Source organism: Stenella coeruleoalba (genome assembly GCF_951394435.1).
Source record: "Stenella coeruleoalba genome assembly, chromosome: 4".
Classification (NCBI taxonomy): Eukaryota; Metazoa; Chordata; class Mammalia; order Artiodactyla; family Delphinidae; genus Stenella; species Stenella coeruleoalba.
The window spans coordinates 44536705-44555507 of NC_137149.1; the positions used below are offsets into that span (position 1 = coordinate 44536705).

At 48.7% G+C, this 18803-nt stretch overlaps 1 protein-coding gene across 1 annotated transcript in view; it reads right to left on the minus strand.

The window, feature by feature from the left end:
* Positions 1-18803, minus strand: part of FAM184B (family with sequence similarity 184 member B) — a gene marked incomplete at its 5' end in the record, with an annotated part of 110934 nt that overhangs the window by 8455 nt on the left and 83676 nt on the right. The window contains 6 exon segments of the mRNA XM_079919742.1: positions 250-396; positions 2039-2217; positions 5045-5208; positions 8155-8308; positions 15365-15556; positions 16361-16490. Coding sequence (XP_079775868.1) covers positions 250-396; positions 2039-2217; positions 5045-5208; positions 8155-8308; positions 15365-15556; positions 16361-16490 — 966 coding nt within the window.

Below are 18803 nucleotides of genomic sequence, written 5' to 3' on the forward strand. Positions count from 1 at the left end.
GGGATGCGGGTTTGTGCCCCAGTCTGGGAGGATCCCACATGCTGCGGAGCGGCTGGACCCGTGAGCCATGGCCGCTGAGCCTGCGCGCCCGCCTGTGCTCCGCAGCGGGAGAGGCCACGACAGTGAGAGGCCCGCATACCGCAAACAAAAAAAAAACTAGGAGAGTCCTGGGGACACTAGGATGAGGTCCCCCTAATGAAACGGTACATCTACTAGTCCCTTCCAACCTGGGGCCAAGTCCTCACTTACTCGGTTTCCAGGGCAGCCAGCCGGGCCTGGAGCTGCGCTTGAGCGCTGCTGAAATCGGCCACCATGGCCTGCATCTCCTTCCGGTGTTCCTGGCGTAGCATCTCCACCTCCCGGGCCCGCTGGGCTTGCTGATCCTCTTCCAGCAGCCTGTGGGGCGGGGTGGAAGCACAGCTGGGCTTGTCCAGGCTCTAGGGACTGAACCTCTAGGGCACTGGAGTTTCTCCCCACTCTGCTGGGTGGCCTGCAGAATCTAAGGTCAGGACACAGTGGGAAGGAGATCCGGGGTCTCTGCGTTGTGGGGTCCAGCTTGTGGAACCTCTTCTCAGTACCTTCCACCCCAGCATTCCATGAAGGAGAAACCTGAGCACAAAGGGCAGCCTTCTGGGGGAAGGGGTGGAGGAGAGCTCAGGAGAGGAGTCCCAGAAAGCACTCCTTTCACTTGGAGGTGCGTAGGCCTGGAGGCTGAGATTCTGTATCGGAATTACCAAACGTTGTGGACTCTGAGAGCTGGGAGACCAGCGGTCCAGGGTGGGGAGGCAGGATGGGAGAGGGATTAGGAGAACACTGTTTAGAGCCAGGCTGCCTGCGTCCCTCCGCGGCCTCCCCCATCACTTCCTAGCTGCGTGACTTTGCGCGAGCTACACTCTGCTCAGTTTCTCCATCTGACAACAGTGGCTACCCTACAGGGTTATTGAAAGGATGAACTATGTTAATTCACGTCCAGAACAGCCCGTGGCACAAAGCGTATGTTCGACCATCAGCTATCACTTTTCTTAACCTTGGGGTGGGGCACTAAGGGATCCTCAGACCAGCCTCAGGGGGCCTGACACCTTCTGAAAGTACATGCATATTTTTGTGTGATGATATCCTTCTCCAGGAGAGGGACATCGTTTTCCTCACCTGGAGGGGGCTATAATCGGAAATGGTTAGGAGCCCCTACTCTGGTCCAGTCTCCTTATTCCAGTGTCACATGGTGAGTCTCTAACTGAATTTAAGGTGCTCCACCTTGGCCAGGTGGATTCATGGCTGTTTCTCAGATGAGCCTCAGGCCTACTTTCACGTGAACTTTACGCCAGGGACTGGAACATTCAAACTCTGGGATGAAATGGACAAATGCCTTCAAAGATACAAACTACCAAAGCTCACTCAGGAAGAAACAGATAACTTGAAAAGCCCTATATCTATTAATGAAATTAAAGTTGTAGTTATAAACTTTCCAGCCAGGGAAAAAAAGGCCATGAATTCAGGACTTGATAAAGGGCTATCCAGCCTGGACAAGGAAATCAGAGTTGCCACCACCACTTACCGAGTACCAGGGTCAGTGCTAAGCATCTTCCTATACATTTCACTGCATTCTACAACAGCCCTGAGAAGGGGTGGTGTTTTCTACTTTTTACAGGTAAGGGCAGGGTCTTGGAGAGATTCGCAGACTCGCCCAAGGTCACACAGCTAGTTAAGAGCAAACAGAACTGTCTTAACTATTCCACTGCACTGACTCCCTAAGGCTAGTTTTGAGGATACTTTTGGCATCGTTAAGTTTGATTCCATAGATTCTCTGATCTGTAGGGAAACGGTACCCCTCCCCCCATTTCAGGGCTAACCCTAGGCGTTTCGAGATCTAGAATTCCTAGACCACCGATACTTTCCATGGGTCAAAGGAGTAACATCAGTGAAGTGCTGGCGTACTTGGGAGACCTTTCTTTGGGAAGATGCCAAGGGTGCAACCCAATCCTAGATCCCAGAGGCTCGCCAGGGGGCAAAGGAGAGAAGCACCGACCCGCAGACCTACCTGCGCTGGTCGCGGAGCTGCAGCGTCTCCTGCCGCTGCTGTTCCACCTCGGCCCGCAGCCGCCGCACTGTTTCGTGGAGCTGCGAGTTCTCCTCCCAGAGGCCGCATCCCTCGCTGGGCTCCTGCTCGGCGGCGCCCTTGCTCGTCGGGGAGCCCGCCTGGCCCGCACCGCCCCCCTCCTAGGGAGAAAGCAGCCAGAAGAGCCGTTTGCAGGAGGCGCAATGGCAGACAAGGGCCAGAGATGTGCCGCGGCAAAGACCCCAGCCTGGAACCCAAATCGGGCTCCTGATTCAGGAGCTCACGTCTAGTCTCTTAAAGTTTTCTGCTTTGAGAGTTGGCCAAATGTGGGCCTCAAAACGCCTAATAATGCTGGTGAGCCAAGAATGTGGCTTAAATGAAAACAAGCCCAACACTGCACCTGTGTGGAGTGGGGGGGGGAGGGGGTAGGATGTCTCTGAGCTGCTTCTTGTTAGGACAATAATTCACTAATTACCCCCCAAAGGTCTCATTCCCAAATTCCATCATATTGGTGGTTAGGGCTTCAACATGTGAATTTGGGGCGAAACCACACAGGGCAGAGGAAGGGGAGAGTGAATGTTTGCTGAACAATAACAATCTGTCACATCACCTCACAGGATCCTGATACAGCGGGTCTGGGTACATCCCAGCCCTGTGTCTTTTGAAAAAGCTTCCCAGGTGACTCTAAGGCCACCACAGTTGTGATCCACTGCCCCACACTTGGCCTTGCCCGTCTCTTTACCTAGGGTCCACACCCAACCATTCCTGCCTTGGTGATGCCTTCTCAACCCCTCAGGGGAGAGGCGACAAGCTTTCTCTTCTCTGAGAGCTAGATCCTCTCCGTGTGGAGGCTATAATGAAGTGCACTGATTTGCTGAAATGCCGGTTTCCTCCACCAGACCAGCAGCTGTTCCGGGAAGGAGCCATCTCCTCTTCATCTTCCCAATCCTATAGCACCTAGCACAGTGGCTGGGATTCAGCAGGTGCCAAATGAATGCTTGCTGCGAAATGATGCTTGAATGTCAATGGTTCCGACAGAAATACAAAGACTGATATCCACCATTAAATGGGGTCAGGGTTAATCCCCGATTAGTGAATGTAGCAGTTTTCAAGTCCATGCAAACATGCCTGAAGGTTTGTGCATCTGTTCCTTCCAAAGACTGGACAGCATTGCACAGGGAGCATGTGTGGCCTAGACCCTGTACCTCTTGCTTCCAGCCCTGGGGTTTGCATAGTGTGGGATGCCCATGGGCACCACCTGGCACTCACACCTGCACGACCTGAAGAGCCTGGTTAAAGTCCTGTGGGACCTCCCTTGACTAGTGGGAGAGAGAAGCTGCTGGATAAGTGCATCCCCCTCTGTACTTGGCTGCGACAGATCTGAGAATTATTTCATGGGGCTCCTCAGAAGATCCCAGTGGATGCAACACCACTTACCTGCAGTGGTGGCCACGCTGGGAATGCATCCCGACATTGCACCCCCCTTTCACTCCTGCTGCCTGGGGCTGTTACTTCTTGTGGATATACTTCTTCTCTGTGTGGGATATCACCCAGGGCCTTGCTGTTCCTCCCGGAGGGTTCAGAGCTTCCCTCCAGTGAGGTGTAGGCGAGGATTGGATGTGGATGACCAGGTACTGTCTCATCTACCCAGCCCGGGTCTCTATCCATAGCCCTCAGGCAAGTCTGTCATTCATTGCAGAGGGCCCAATAGTGGGCCCTCCAGCCACCAGCTGTCACCATCCCACACTCCCCCTATCTCCTTCCACAGGTCCAGGTGTCCTCCACCAACCTAGAACATTTAATGGATCATATTCTGTTTTCCCTCTGCTAGACTTTACCAACCGAGCTGAATTCATCGTGATACATCATTTGTTAATAATTCTCATTAAACACAGAAATCATCTTCAGGTTCTCAGTACCAGCAAAATCTGGAATGAACCATCCCCATGTTCCTGCGATCTTCAGCAGGGCTGGGACACCAACTAATCGTGGCCGTCCACACACCCTGGTGGAGACTCTGCTGTGTGCAGAGCTGTGTGCCGAGCACTGGGGGTGGGGCTGGGGGATGAGATGAAGCAGACATGGCTTGTTCTCAAAGGATGCCTAGTCCAGGCAAGGAAACAAGGGCATCCATGAAGCGACGGGTCTCCAACAGGACAGGCAGGAGAGGCGGGTGCCAGCTGAGCTATTGCAACAGGAAGTGCTCCAGGAGCCCAGAGGGTAGAGAGGTCACGGGTGTGGAGGGGAGGCCTGTAGCATGGAGGGATCGACTGGGCACTGAAGGATCAGCTGGGCACTGGAGAGGGAGGAAGGGGTCCCAGGCAGGGGGCAGGGCATATGCAAAGGCAGTGAGGCAGGATGCAGAGCCTGCGTTTAGAGCAGAGGGGGATATGCAGCCAGTGGGTAAAGGCTTTTCAATGCCAGACTGACCATTGGGAGCTTATTCTCATAGCAGTGGGGAGCCACTGAAGGCTTTACACAGATGCACTTTAGATGAATACCTGAAGCCGTATGTGGTGGGCTAGGGAGAGATGCCTGGGTTGTTAGGAGGTCCCTGTGCTACCCAGCAAGGTAGGAATTATGGAGGGCAAGGAGGGGGATGATGGGCCGAGTCTGACCAGAAAGTTCAAGGAGAGTCAGCACTGACCTTTGGTGACAAGCTCACCTGTCCTCACAGGAACAGGGAGGTCTAGACAGGGAGTCTGTCTGGGGAGGTGTTCTGAGAAACTCTCTGCAGGTCTACAGGACGGACCCTGTCTGGCACCAACACCCTGAGATCCCACTGCATCTGCATTTAAAATAACACGCTGCACTTAAAACTTGTTTTTGCTTTCCAAAGATGGGAGCCTGCAGGCTCATCGTGTCCCCTCCAGGCCTGTGGAAAGAGAGGGTCTTTCCCCCTTCAGACAGGGGGTGACCGAGCACCCAGAGCCTCTCCCTGACACTGCTCCAAGAAAGGTGTGGCATGGGCAGGGCAGGGGTGCTGACCTCTGCAGTGCTGGCACAGTCCTCGATATCCCCTGGACACTGGCTGACGGCCTGTCGCTTGCCCACACTGCCCGGGGCCCTCAGCTCAGCCTGCAGCGCTTCCAAGTCCTTCTGATGCTCAGAGCAGGCAGCCCGCTGCTCCGCCAGCTCCTGCCTCAGGGCCTCTGCAAAAGGAAGAGCATCGGAAAGTCAGGAGCACGGTGAGGCCAAAGTCTCTTCTGCAGGGACCACAGTCTCTGGGGTGGGCTGCAGTGGGGAGCTGCTGCAGGCGCTGGTTCGAGTTCCCCAAACTTACTTACGTATTTCAAGAGAACAGTAACAACAATACCATGTATAGAGCACTAAATGTGCTAAACCCTTGAAAACTGTTCTCAGTTAAGCCCTACTACCATCCTATCCAGTATTAGCCCTCCCATTTTATGAAGAGGGAACAGAGCCTCAGAGAAGCTGAGTAAGTAGCCCAGAGCCACCCTGCTAATAAGCGGTAGAGTCAGGATTCAACACTTTCCATGGTTCTTCTTCCCTTGGGACCATCTGCTTCGCCATTGCTGGTTAGTTAGGATGGGTGGTGGGTCAGGGTGGGACAGCCTGGGTCCAGAGCTGAACCCCGAGGCAACACCTGGCCTCAGCACCAAGTCAGAAAACTAAGAAGAACAGGGAATTAGCAAATGACCCAGTGGCCTCTTCTGGGGGTGCGGGTCTCAAATCGGAAATGTTGATATTTGTGCCAATACTTAAGGAGACAAAACATTCACAGGTTCTACTTCTCATGGATGTAAGGTCCCAGCTGGATTGTGAAGGTGGGAGATGGCATGTCATCCCAACAGGATCATGATTAAAACCAGAATCATTCAGGAGAAATGTACATGCCCTCCTTAACTCAGGGACCAGTACAGCCAGAAACTCGAATTTCTCCTCTGAGGTTAGTAGGTGATTTCTGATAGTGTAACGCTTACCAGCATGATCAAAAGGCAAAGAAAACAATCATTTCAAAAAGAATATTCTCTGATGGAGTAGACACTATTCAGTGAGCTATTAATTAATTAATTAATTTATTTTTTGGCTGCGTTGGGTCTTTGTTGCTGTGCGCGGGCTTTCTCTGGTTGCGGCGAGTGGGGGCTACCCTTTGTTGCCACGTGCGGGGTTTTCATTGCGGTGGCTTCTCTTGTTGCGGAGCATGGGCTCTAGGCGCGCGGGCTGCAGTAGTTGTGGCTCACAGGCCCTAGAGCGCAGGCTCAGTAGCTGTGGCGCGCGGGCTTAGGTGCTCCGCGGCATGTGGGATCTTCCCGGACCAGGGCTCAAACCTGTGTCACCTGCATTGGCAGGCGGTTTCTTAACCACTGCGCCACCATGGAAGTCCGAGCTATTAAATTTTAAAGAGAAGATGATTTTCAAGTGCTAGTAAACTTGATACTTTATTTTCTATTATGGACTTCTGAGACCATATTTTAGTTATTGCAAATTACTTTTGAAACATTGTTCCAATAATCCTAGAGGCCATAAGATACCCAGTACAGGCTGTAGTACAAAGCAAGTGCTCAACATATATTTGTAAAACAATTAAATGATGTTTAGAGTGAAACTTAATGATATTGTGAAAGCGTATCAGTTGTAAAAGATTTCCCATAAGTTTACTAAGGTTCTCTGAAAAGGACAGTATTTAAACACATAGAAAAGTTTAATGTATTCTGATGCTTCATACCAGTGAAGCCCGCGTTTCCTTTAGATGCTGCTAACTTTAGCATTTCCCACGCGGCCGCCTCATTCCAGGGTAGCTGCTAACTAGGAAATCTGTGGGACTCTCTCTCTCTCTCTCTCTCTCCTTCATCCAGAAATGTGCAGAGCTGACGTGCTGACATGCAGTGAACAGGACATACTGTATAATGAAAACTCAACCAAGCAGCAGGTAGAACTTATTCACTTATGGAGGTAAAGAAAATGCTCTTCCCAGAATTCTCTTAAGGAGAGCCCTGTCTGGGATTGAAGAAATATTTTAAAAGGTCAATATGGGGCTTCCCTGGTGGCGCAGTGGTTGAGAGTCCGCCTGCTGATGCAGGGGACGCGGGTTCGTGTCCCGGTCCGGGAGGATCTCACATGCCGCGGAGCGGCTGGACCCGTGAGCCATGGCCGCTGAGCCTGCGCGTCCGGAGCTCCGCAATGGGAGAGGCCACAGCAGTGAGAGGCCCGCGTACCGCAAAAAAAAAAAAAAAAAAAAAAAGGTCAATATGGTCTTGAATGCTAGGCATGAAATAAGGAGGGCATTGGTCTTGCTCTTAAGAGTGAAAAAGAAGATGAGAGTAAAAGAGAAAATGACGGAGAGAGATGATCTACAAAAATGGAGAGAGGCCCTTGGAGTCAGCCGTGCAAAGTTGGAATATTCAACAATAATGACAGTGAACATTTACATAGCATTTACCATGTACCAGGCTCTATTCTTCCCATGTATATACTCACATAATTCTAATAACAGCCCAATGAGGTGGATACTATTATTATTCCCATTTTACAGATGAGCAACTGCATCACAGAGCAGTTAAGTAACTCGCCTGAGGTCACACAGCTAGTGAGCACTGGAGTCAGACTTCAAGCCCAGACAATTTAGCTCTGGAGCTCTTTACTGCCTCTGGAAACTTCTAGAATGCTTTGTGTGACAGGTTTTTGCTGTAGAAACTGAAGAGGAAGTGAGTTTCATGCTGGGGATAATGCGGGGACAGGGAACAGCAAGGAGCCTGGGGGCCTAAGTCCCCAAATTTGCAGAAATCTTCAGAAATGAGCGTTTGAGGTTATCTCAGGAAACTCTCACGAAGGCTCAGAGATCTGGCTTATGTTCATCAATGACGATGATATTATCTGCACTCACTGGGCTCATGCTATATGCTAAGCATTTTATATTTAATATCTCATCAAATCCATACAATGCTTCTATGATAGAAGGACAAGTGTAACTCCACTTTATAGAAAAGGAAAATGAGGCTGAGGGCAACCTGTCCCACATCTCACATCTTGTTGGTGTCAGAGCCGGGAGAGTCACCCCGGCCCCTACCCCTGGGCCCCCTGCTGCCCCTGATTTCCGCATGTGAACCCTGCTGGGTGCACAGCCGGCCGCGTACCTAGCAACAGCGCCTGCTGAGCCTGCATCCTCTCCAGCTCTCCCTGGAGCTCTTGCTGGGCCTTCTCCTCCAAGGCCTGTAGCTCTAGCCGGTGTGCCTGGTGCTGGATCTGGAGGCTGCGGCTGGATTCCTTCTTCAAGCGCTCCTCTGTGGCCTGTGGGCAAAAGTGGGAGGAAGGAGGCATGGAAGTGGGCACAGAGGGGAGACCTGTCCCTTTTGCCTAGCTCCTCCTCTGTGCTGGGGCCCCCGCCCTGAGCACTCACCACTCCCTGATGGAGAGCTTATCAGGCTACAGCGAATGCTCCCCTGCCCATCTGGAATGACAGTGATGGTCTGGCCATAGCAGCCATTTTGTGCTGTGTGAACCTAACCCCTGTTCACAGCTGACTGGACCAGAGTGGACACCTGATCCAAGCTGGGCCAATCGTTGGGAATTTGGTGTTAGGAGGAAGAGAGCAGGAAAGAGACAGACAGACACTGGCTATAGGAAAAGCAAGAAAACACGTTCTCCCCTATAGGGCCCTTAGAAGGGACACAGCCCTGCCAACACCTTGATTTTAGGATTTCTGACTTCCGGCTTCCAGAACTGTCAGATAATAAATTTGTGCTGTGTTCGGCCACCAAGTTTGTGGTAATTTTGCTACAGCAGCAGTAAGAAACTAATAGTTTCTCTTTTCTTGGCAACAGAGAGTTCCAGTATCACATACCACTTTTCAGGTGAGGAAACTGAGGCTGGGAGGGATGAATTAGCTTTCCCAAGGTCACACAGAAAAGATGCAGGATTAGGAGGAAAGAAGCTCGGAAAGGTGAAGCGCCATGACTGAAGACAGGTAGTGGCGGGGGCAGGAGTGTGACCCATGGGCGGCGGCGTCCAGGGCCCAAGCCCTACCCGCTCCCTCATGCAGCCCCTGGGAACAATGAGAAATAGGACTGCAGCAAATGCATGAGGCTCCCATTAGGGGTGAGCAGGCAAGGCAGCTACCTGAAGACCGAAGCATCTTTGCTTTGCTGCTCCCCAGCAAATGGGGAAAAACGGTCTTACTCCTCTCATGGGAAACTCAGTCATCCCCTGTTGAGTTTAATAAGACAGAAAAGTCTTGCACTTTTCAAACTCTCCGATACTCTCCTCCTCTTGCACTTGCTGCAAGGCTCAGAGAACTCCAACTGGTGACCTTTTTATCCCTCGGGGAATGTGAATGGAGAGATTGAAGCAGAGGTTTGTAAAAGATGGAGCCAAACTCTCTCACTCTGACCCGGCATCTTCAGATCAGCCCTGCCTGCCTTCCGGCTCAGAAGCCCTTGGCAGTGAAGACCATGCAGGGTTTAGCCGCCAGATTTTCTATCAAGTCAGACTCTCATCCCTGGCAAATTGCTCTAGCCTCTTGTTTGCCTTGCTCTTGTTGTGGCTGGTTTAGGGCCTCCTAAGCGGCCTGACTTCACCCCCAACTCTCCATGTTCCATCCTATATAAAGTCTCCTTCCCCTGTGCTCCCAAAATACCATGCGCGGCCATCTCATGGCTCCAATTTACTGAATTACAGCAACCTGTTTGAGTGGCTGCCTTTCCCCTTAGAGGTGAGCTCTTTATGGGCAGACTGTATTAATCATCTTCGTATTTCCCGAGTTCAGCACGATGGTAGCTCAAGGTAAATGCTCAATAAATGAGCATGAGTAAGAAGAGTGGATCTTCTTAAAATTGAGCTCTTCTATGGACTGAATGTTTGTGTCCCCCCACCCCCAAAATTCATATGTTGAAACCTATTCCCCAATGTGATGGAATTAGGAGGTGGGGCCTCTGGGAGGTGCTTAGGTCATGATGGTGGAGCCCTCGTGAATGGGATTAGTGCCCTTATACAAGAGACCTCAGAGAGAGCTCCCTTCCTCTTCTGCCATGTAAGGTTATAGTGAGAAGACGGCCATCTATGAGCCAGGAAGCAGGCTCTCAACACACCCCATATCTGTCCGAGTCTGAGACTTGGACTTCCAGCCTCCAGAACTGTGGGAAGTAAATTTCTGTTGTTTATAAGCCACTCAGCCTGTGGTATTCTGTTAGAGCAGCCTGAACAGACTAAGACAAGCTCTTATTCAGTCATGTACTGTTCTAAGCACTTTATGTGGATTATCTCTTTTGACGCTCTCAGTGGTCCTATATGGTACATACTATTAGCCATCATTTTATGAATGAGGAACCTGAGGCACAAGGAAGCCTAAGCTCTCTTTCCTCTTAAGTGGCAGACCCAGGATTTGAACCCAGGCATCCCACTCTTAATCACTATCCTGTGTTAGGAATGACCAGATGTCTGCCATCTCCAACGAGAACTGCAACCTGTCTCTTTTGTCTCATTCTGGAACCATCCCATGAAGACTGGAGCCAGCAATAAAGACCCCGTGAATCTGGTTCCAGGGTGACCAGGGACTGGGGCTTAGAACCGCAGGGTCCGCCCAATGGGCAGAGCACCCTCCCCCTCTCCCACCACCAGATCTTCCTTCCTCCAATCAGTTGGAGGCCCTGGGACACCTCCCTTGCAGGTGGGCCAGCCCTCTGTGCTTCCTCTGCCTCCTGCAGGGGATTGAGGCCTAAAGCCTGGAGGGGTAAAGCTCAGGCCAACGCAAAGGCTGGCATGACCCAGCAGCAAATAACCTGGGAATCTCGGCAGCCTGAGCCCTTATAGATTGCAAGCCAACCTGGAAAAAGATTTAAGAGAATAAAGGAAGAAAAGGAACTCACAAATTTTATAAATTTATTTATTTATTTATTTTTGGCTGCATTGGGTCTCCATTGCTGCGCGTGGGCTTTCTCTAGTTGTGGCGAGCGGGGGCTCCTCTTCATTGCCGTGCGCGGACTTCTCACTGCGGTGGCTTCTCTTGTTGCGGAGCATGGGCTCTAGGCACGTGGGCTTCAGTAGTTGTGGCGCATGGGCTTAGTTGCTCTGCAGTATGTGGGAACTTCTTGGACCAGGGCTTGAACCCGTGTCCCCTGCATTGGCAGGCGGATTCTTAACCCCTGTGCTACCAGGGAAGTCCCAGAACTCACAAATTTTGAACACCTACTAAGTGCCAAGCAGTCCACATTGCATGATCTCATTTCTTTTTTCTTTTCTTTTTTTAAAAAGCCTATTTTATATTTTTATTGGGGCAATACATGCACATAGTATAAAGAATCAAATAATATTTTCAAAAAAGGAAAACCAGCACCTCTTAGCCCTCTTTCTTCCTCCTTCTGCATCCTGCCCACTGGAGGCAGCCACTGGCAACTCCTGTAGTTCTTTCTTCTGATATTTACCGCCATTAACAAGATAGTACCTTCCTACTGCTTTTTTTTTTTTTTTTTTTTTTGCGGTATGCGGGCCTCTCACTGTTGTGGCCTCTCCCGTAGCGGAGCACAGGCTCCGGACGTGCAGGCTGAGCGGCCATGGCTCACGGGCCCAGCCGCTCCGCGGCATGTGGGATCCTCCCGGACCGGAGCACGAACCCACGTCCCCTGCATTGGCAGGCGGACTCTCAACCACTGCGCCACCAGGGAAGCCCCGCTCTATCTTGATTATTTTAGAAATTATGAATTGTCTTCCCATTATGGTGGATGAGGATTTTGGTCTCATACATTCTTCCCCTTCCATTCCTTATATACAGTTATCTTGCTTTTTTAAATACAGTAAAATATATTCAGTATTTATCCTTCTTGTAAGTACCATTTACTGCTGAGCTAAATGAACTATAATTATTAAAATCTACCTTATACATAGTTTTGTTTTTCCTTGCATTAATAACTACTGCATTTTTAATTTGCTTAGTTTTCTTTGGATATTTGGCTAAGTCTTCCTACAACCTCTAAAAGCTTTGTAAAATACTTTCACTACAATCTTTCACATGGCCAAATCGGTCAGAGAAACCATCAGGTCTATTTTTCCTCGGAGGCATCTCTTCAAGAGCCCTCAGTCATCAAGCTCCAGTCTAGACTGAGTTGTTCCCTCAGCCAGTGGCATAGCTGGGCTCCTAAAACCTTCCTTCTCCTGTGTTGGATTCTCTGTAGCCTAGATCCCTTTTCTTTCCTCTTTCTTGATTTGCTTCCTTGTTTTGGTGGGATATTCTTCAAGGAACTTTCTAAGGAAAAGTGTACGGAAGATGTATGGGTCCAACAGGAGACAGAAACCACACAGTAATTTAAACAAGGGAAACTGAACCTAAAGAACTATTAAGCTCTGATAGGAGAGTAACTGTAGAGATGCAAAGAGAACTCTGAAGGGTATCCTGAGGCTGAGGGAGAGCATTCAAGAAAGGGAAAGCTTGGAAGGGGGAGCCCTTCCCCAGCCTGGGATCCAGACCTTGTTGGAGAAGGTGTGGTGGCAGCTCACGGATGGAGATCACCAGGTTGCCCAGGCCAGAGTCAAGCAGGAGTAACCCTCCACAGTGCTGGTGAGCCACAGATGGGCAGGTGCCCAGAGGGCACGGGGGCACCAATGCAGGCATGAGGGCCAGAGGGAACAGTGTTTGCCTTGGGAGCGTTGCAAGAAACAAAGTTCTGGGGTGCAGGCAACAGCAGCCAACAGGCAGCAGCCCAGAAAGAGTCAGGGTGTGCAGGTGTGAGGATGGAGTCTGTGGTGTCCACATCGGGAGGCCACAGGATGGTAGTCACTGGGCCTGGACCAGGGCTACGAGATTACCGTGAAGTCACTGGGGGAGTATCACCCGATGTCCTCACACACCCAGAGCTCTGTTCAACTGTGCAACAGAAGCCAGAAACAGAGCAAAAATGCAACTGCCGGAACCAGGAAGAGAAGCCTCCTTCTTCCTGCAAGGTGCCTCCAGCGCCTTCTACTGACAAAGCTTAACACTGTGCTCTCTGTAAAGGAGGAGAAATGCTTAAAGAATCCAGATCATTATTGCAAGCAGGCATCAAGAGCTGAGAGGCATAAACTGATAACAGAAGGTAAATGTCCTAATATTTCATTTGTCTGATATATTTTTATTCAATTTTCACTCTTGCTAATGGTTTTAATTGAATTTCTCAAAATTGCTTCATGATCTTCTTGCTTCCCTGTTGCTGTTGAGATGTCTGATGACATGTGGATTCAAGTACTTTGAGGCTGGTACCAATTTTCCTCGTTGGGAGCTTTTAGAATTTCTTCTGTTTCCTTGGTGTTCTGAAGTTTCAAGACAAGCCTGGGTCGGGTCTTTTTCATTTCCTTATAGGAATTTCATTCTGTTATTTCTTTGAAAATCTCCTCCCCTCCATGATCTCTTTCTGGAACTCCTATTTGCTGGATGTCAGCCTCCTGGATTGTGTTTCTACACTTCTGGTTCCTTCTCTCCCATCATCCATTTCTTTGTCTTTCTACTTTGCTGTCTGGAAGGTTTCTTCATTTTCTATATTTCAACTCATTTACTGATTTTTAAGTTTTCTGCTATCCTGTTTTTTATTTTAAAAGAACTCTTTCTTGCTCTAATTGCCCCCTCCTTTGCAAATAACATGTTGTCCTTGTTTCATGGATGCAAATCTAATCTCTTAATTCTGAGGATATCAATCCTCATTGAATTTTTTTTTCTGTTCCCCGCATTAGCCATTTCCTCTGAGTTCATTCTTTTCCTCTTGATAGTCTTGGATTCCCACTCTCCCATTAGAGACTTCCTCGAAAGTTTAGTAATCTTCTGCTGTCTCTTCGTATTTAAGAGTGGGCACTGAAGGATAATCAGAAACTCCATCTGTACCTGGGGTGGTGCAGCAGGGGGGCATCTGTTGGATGGTGAGCTCCTCTGGGGATCTCGGTTCTAGCTGCTTGTTTTCTGGAGCTGAGCAGAGAAAGCATTGCTGGGGGTGTGACAGAGGTGACTGTAGTCCACCGAATGGTTCAGTACACAGATTTTCACCTAAACTTAGTCACACATGCAAGCCTCATCCCAGCCTCTGTGACTGGTACTTCCTAATTCAGAGTCTCTCTGGCTTAGTTTACCCAGGGATTGCTGCCCCCCACCCCAATCTCTTGTCCTTAAATAAGACAGAGGTAATTGGCTGCCTGTGCTGGGTAAGCTGGGAATCTGGGCTTCTAGGTGAGTCATACCCTCCACCTCACTCTTGCCTTCTGTTTCAACTGGTGCCTCCAATTCCTGGCTTCTCTGAGTTCCACTGTCAGCTTGATTCTCGTCCTTCTCTGTCTTCAGGCACTTTGGTTTGAGCCTCTCTGCTCTGCACGGTCATATACTATGTCTCCGTTTGTTTCCTGTCCTCATATATTGTGGTTCAAGGGTACAGATGTCTCCCAGCTTCATCTGAACAGAATATGCTTCTGCTGTGTGTCTTTACTGGTTTTTTAGAGCATTTCCAATAGGAAAGAATTCAGAAGTCTTTATTTTGCCACCTTAAAACCACAACTCCCACGTTTTTTCATTTAATCATCTTGACATCTCAAAGAAGTGGGTCTCAATATCCCCAATTTATAGAAGGGGAAATTAAACTTGAGGCTTTAATTCAGTGAGACCCTTGAGTACCTAGCTACTATGAGCTAGGAGAGGATTCGGTAATGGACAGGTGGAGATGGTTCCTGGCTTCAAGGGGCTTCCAGTTTGGTGAATTTGATCATATAAAGAGGGAATTAGCATGTGAAGCCAGCCCGCTGTGTGAAGCCCGTGGTGACAGTGTGCTATCTGTAACAGTAAGAGTAGAAGCCCATCTCCTGAGACAGCAGGGAGGGAAGGCCTTCTGAGAAAGCAGAAGGTAGAGGTGACAGGTGAAAGGTGCCTGATCCTCCCTGCTGATTACACATTGCCGAGGTCATCATTGTTTTCCAAGCCCTTCGGAAGGTCTATTTCTGCTGAGCTGGTCTTTCTCAACTCTGGGCTGCCCTCCTCTTTTCAGCTGCCAGGCTGAGCCTGACTCCTTAGCACAGATCATGCATAACATTGCCCAAGTCATGAAAGAAAGTTGTTCTTACAGTATCAAGATCATGGGCAGATGGGGAAAAGCAGTACCAGAAGCTCAAGGGACCTGAGTCTGAATCCTTGTCTTGCCACTTACTAGCTGTGTGACCCTGAGCAAGTTACTGAACCTCTCTGAGCCTCTTTCCTCATCCAGAAAGAGAATATGATAATAATGACCTCGTAAGATGACTGTGGGGACTGGAGATAATGTACATAAGGCACCTCATAAATCGCCGAGCAGGTGCTTGCACAGCAAGTGCTCGGTAGTAGTTAGTGGACGTCATCGTTAGCACCCTTACCTTGACTTCCTGGTTTTTGGCCTTCTCGAGCATGCGGAGCGCTCGCTGGTGGGCGGCCTCGAGCTGAGCTTTCGCCATCTGATTCTGCTGGACGCTCTCCTGGAGCTCGCGGTCGGAGAGCTGCTTGAGTGCCCGCAGGTCCTCCCTGTAGTTGCTGGTGCACTGCTCCAGAGCCTGCTGCATCTGCGAGACCTGCCCGCCAGAGCATCCGACCTCAGGCTGTGCCCCTCACCCCGCCTGGGATTTTCCTTAAATATAAAAGCTTTCTGAACGTCTCCGCAGCCCAGCTGAGCCTCCTCTATCCAAGGGAACTCTTAGGGGGGTAGAAGCTGCAAGCGTAAAGAATCCGGGGACAGCCAGCTCTCCTGGGGGCTCCTCAGCTAGAGCCATGGATGCCAGGGAACAGGGAAGAAGGGCTGGAACGTATGCCACCCAAGAGAAATCAAGAGACCAGAAAACCCTCCAAAGGTCTACACAGCAGCCTCCCTTGCGTGCCCCCCCGTGCCCAAATCTCACTTTCTTACAGAAGCTTTCCCTGACAACCCTATTTGGCATTATACGCACCCTCTCATCACCAGACAGCCTCCAAATCTCCTTCCTCCTGCTGTTTTTTCTTTTTCCTGAAGCCCTTAACATGTTCTAATATACTATGTGCTTTGCTTATTTCCTAGGTCTAGTATTTTTTTGTCTGTATCCACCTCCTCTGCTAAAATACAAGCTCTGTAACGCAGGACTTTTGTCTGGTTTGTTCACTGACGATATCCAAGCACCTAGAAGAGTTCCTGGCTCCTAGCAGGCGCTCATGAGCCATAGCAGGTGTTGAATGAATAAATAAACAGAACCAAGAATCCCACCTCGCCCTGGACCTGGAATACCCTCCCCAGCTTGAACAAGAATCAGGCTCTGCATGCATTTCCAAGGTTGTCTGCAAGACTAAGGAAGAGGTAGGGTCTCACTCAGGATGAGGGTGCATCCCCACCACGGCTGTCCTTCTACCTGGGCTTGCAATTTGGCCTTCTGGCTCTGCCACTCCTCCTGCAGACGCTGGATTTCCGGTGCCTTCTCCTTCGGCAAAGAGCCCAGCAGAGGCTGCAGGTCACCTCCCTCCTTGAGGGGCGCTTGGATCCTTTGAAGATATGGAGGCCAAAATCACAAAAGAGCCCAGGCTGGAAATGACATGGTCACCCTGATAACATCTCAGCCACTCGGGCTGGGGGGAGGGAGCTCCGATGGCGGCTAGTTGAATGAGAGACATCTCACTTGGACTTGAAAAAGCCACTTGACTACAAATTCTCAGTGCTATTGCACTTGGGATACTGTCAAGATTCAGCTGGAATCACCCGGCATCTGTTTTAGTGGGTGCTTAATAAATGATGATTAATTGTCAAAATGACTGAGAGCTTAGAGTTACTTATATGGGGTCCCTGGGGGCTTCAAAAGAAGAGGTCTCTGTGGTCTAATTTCACAACTTTTCCTGCATATGGAAAAAAATAACAAAACAATGATGCTTTACTTGAATACAGTACTTTACACTTTTCAAAGCACACTCAAAACTTTTACTGGCGGTTCCCAGCTATAGATAGGAGGATTATAAATAGGCCTTTTTGTGTGTGTAGCAAGAACAAGAAAACGCTGGTTTAAAGCTCCAGTAGTTTCTGTATTCTAGAAGAGATGCTGACAAATAGTTTTGGAGGAGACTTTCCTGTACTCAGTTCTGGGCTTTTAAACCAGCTGAGAAATTCAAATGTGATTGGTTGAGATTGTAAAGTTAAGTATTTATCCTGTTTAACAGTGCAAAAGGATGCCACATGGTGGGCATCTCTGCCAAGATTGCTGGGACTCAATGACGTTTTGCTTCCTCTGGCAAAGACATCAGGCCAGAGGACCAGAGGTTAGGGAGTTAGGGCCCTGGACTGCGAAGAAAGGCCATGATAAGGATTCTGGCTTGGCAGAGGTGAAAAGGCCCAGCAACATGGACAGAGGGGACCCTTGAAAGGAAGGGCAGGATGCTAAGGGCAGCATAGCAAAGTGGTTAAGAGCATGGACACTAGAGCCAGATTGCCCAGGTTCAAATTCCAGCTCTACTACACTGGTTATGTGACCTTGGCTGAGCTCTTCAAAGTGTCTGGGTTTCCTCTTCCATAACACGGGGTTAATAATAGTACCTTTCACACAGATTGTTATAAAGCTTAATAGAGTAAATATCTTAAAAAATGCTTAACATTATGTCTGGCACATAGTTAATAATCACATAAAAAATTAATCAAACATTTAATAAATTGAGAAGTTTTCTTTCTCTGCATCCTAATTCTCTTAGGTTATCCTCAAACTTTTGGAAGCTATGCTAAACATAACCGTATTTAAGGAACAATAAAGGGGAGATACCTTGGTCTGAGCCCTGGTTAGGAGAAGCCAGAGATGATAGACAGTGAAGCAGTCTAGAGCAAGAATGATAAGTGACACTACCAGGCTGGATGTGTGGAACAGGTAAACTTTCCCTGGGGAGGGGACCAGACTTTCTCCCAGGGCTCAGTTATTATTTTAAAAAACGTTTTATTGAGGTAAAGTTTACATTATTGAAATTATGTGTACAGTTCAATGAGTTTTGACAAATACACACAACCAAAAAAGCAACACCCCAATCAAAATATAGAACATTTTCATTACCCAAAAACTTCCCTGCACCCTCTTCCAGTCAATCCACCATCCACAGGCAGCCAACGCTTTGATTTCCATCACCATAGATTAGTTTTGCCTGATCTTAAGCATCATACAAACAGAATCACCTGGTACTACATAATGTCTCTGGAATTCAACCACATTGTTGCAAATGTCAGTAGTTCATACTTTTGGCTGCTGAGTAGTATTTCATTACATGAATACACCATGATTTGTGTATCCATTTTCCTACTGATAAACAACATTTCAGCTGTTTTCACTTCTGGATTATTATGAATAAAGCTGTTAGAAACATCCTTGTACAAATATTTTTGTGGATATATATTCCCATTTCTTTTGCTTAAATACCTAGAATTGGAATTGCTGGTAGGTATATGCTTAATTTTTTAGGAAACTATCAAATGGTTTTCCAAAGTGGTTGTACCATTTCACACTCCCAGGAGCAATGCATGAGAGTTCCAATCACTCTACATCATTGCCAACATTTTGTGCTGTCAGTCTTTTAATTTTAGCCATTCTGGTAGGTGGGAAATGGTATTTCCTTTTGGCTTTAAGTTGCACTTCACTAATGACTAATGATGTTGAGTACATATTCATGTGCTTATGGGCCATTCATATATCTTTTTTATGGAAGTGTCTATTCAAACATTTTGTCCATTTAAAAAATATGCTTGTCTTTTTATTGTTGATTTATAGGTCTGTGGCTTGTCTATTCATTTTCTCACTGGCATTTTTTTAATGAGCATACATTTTAATTTTG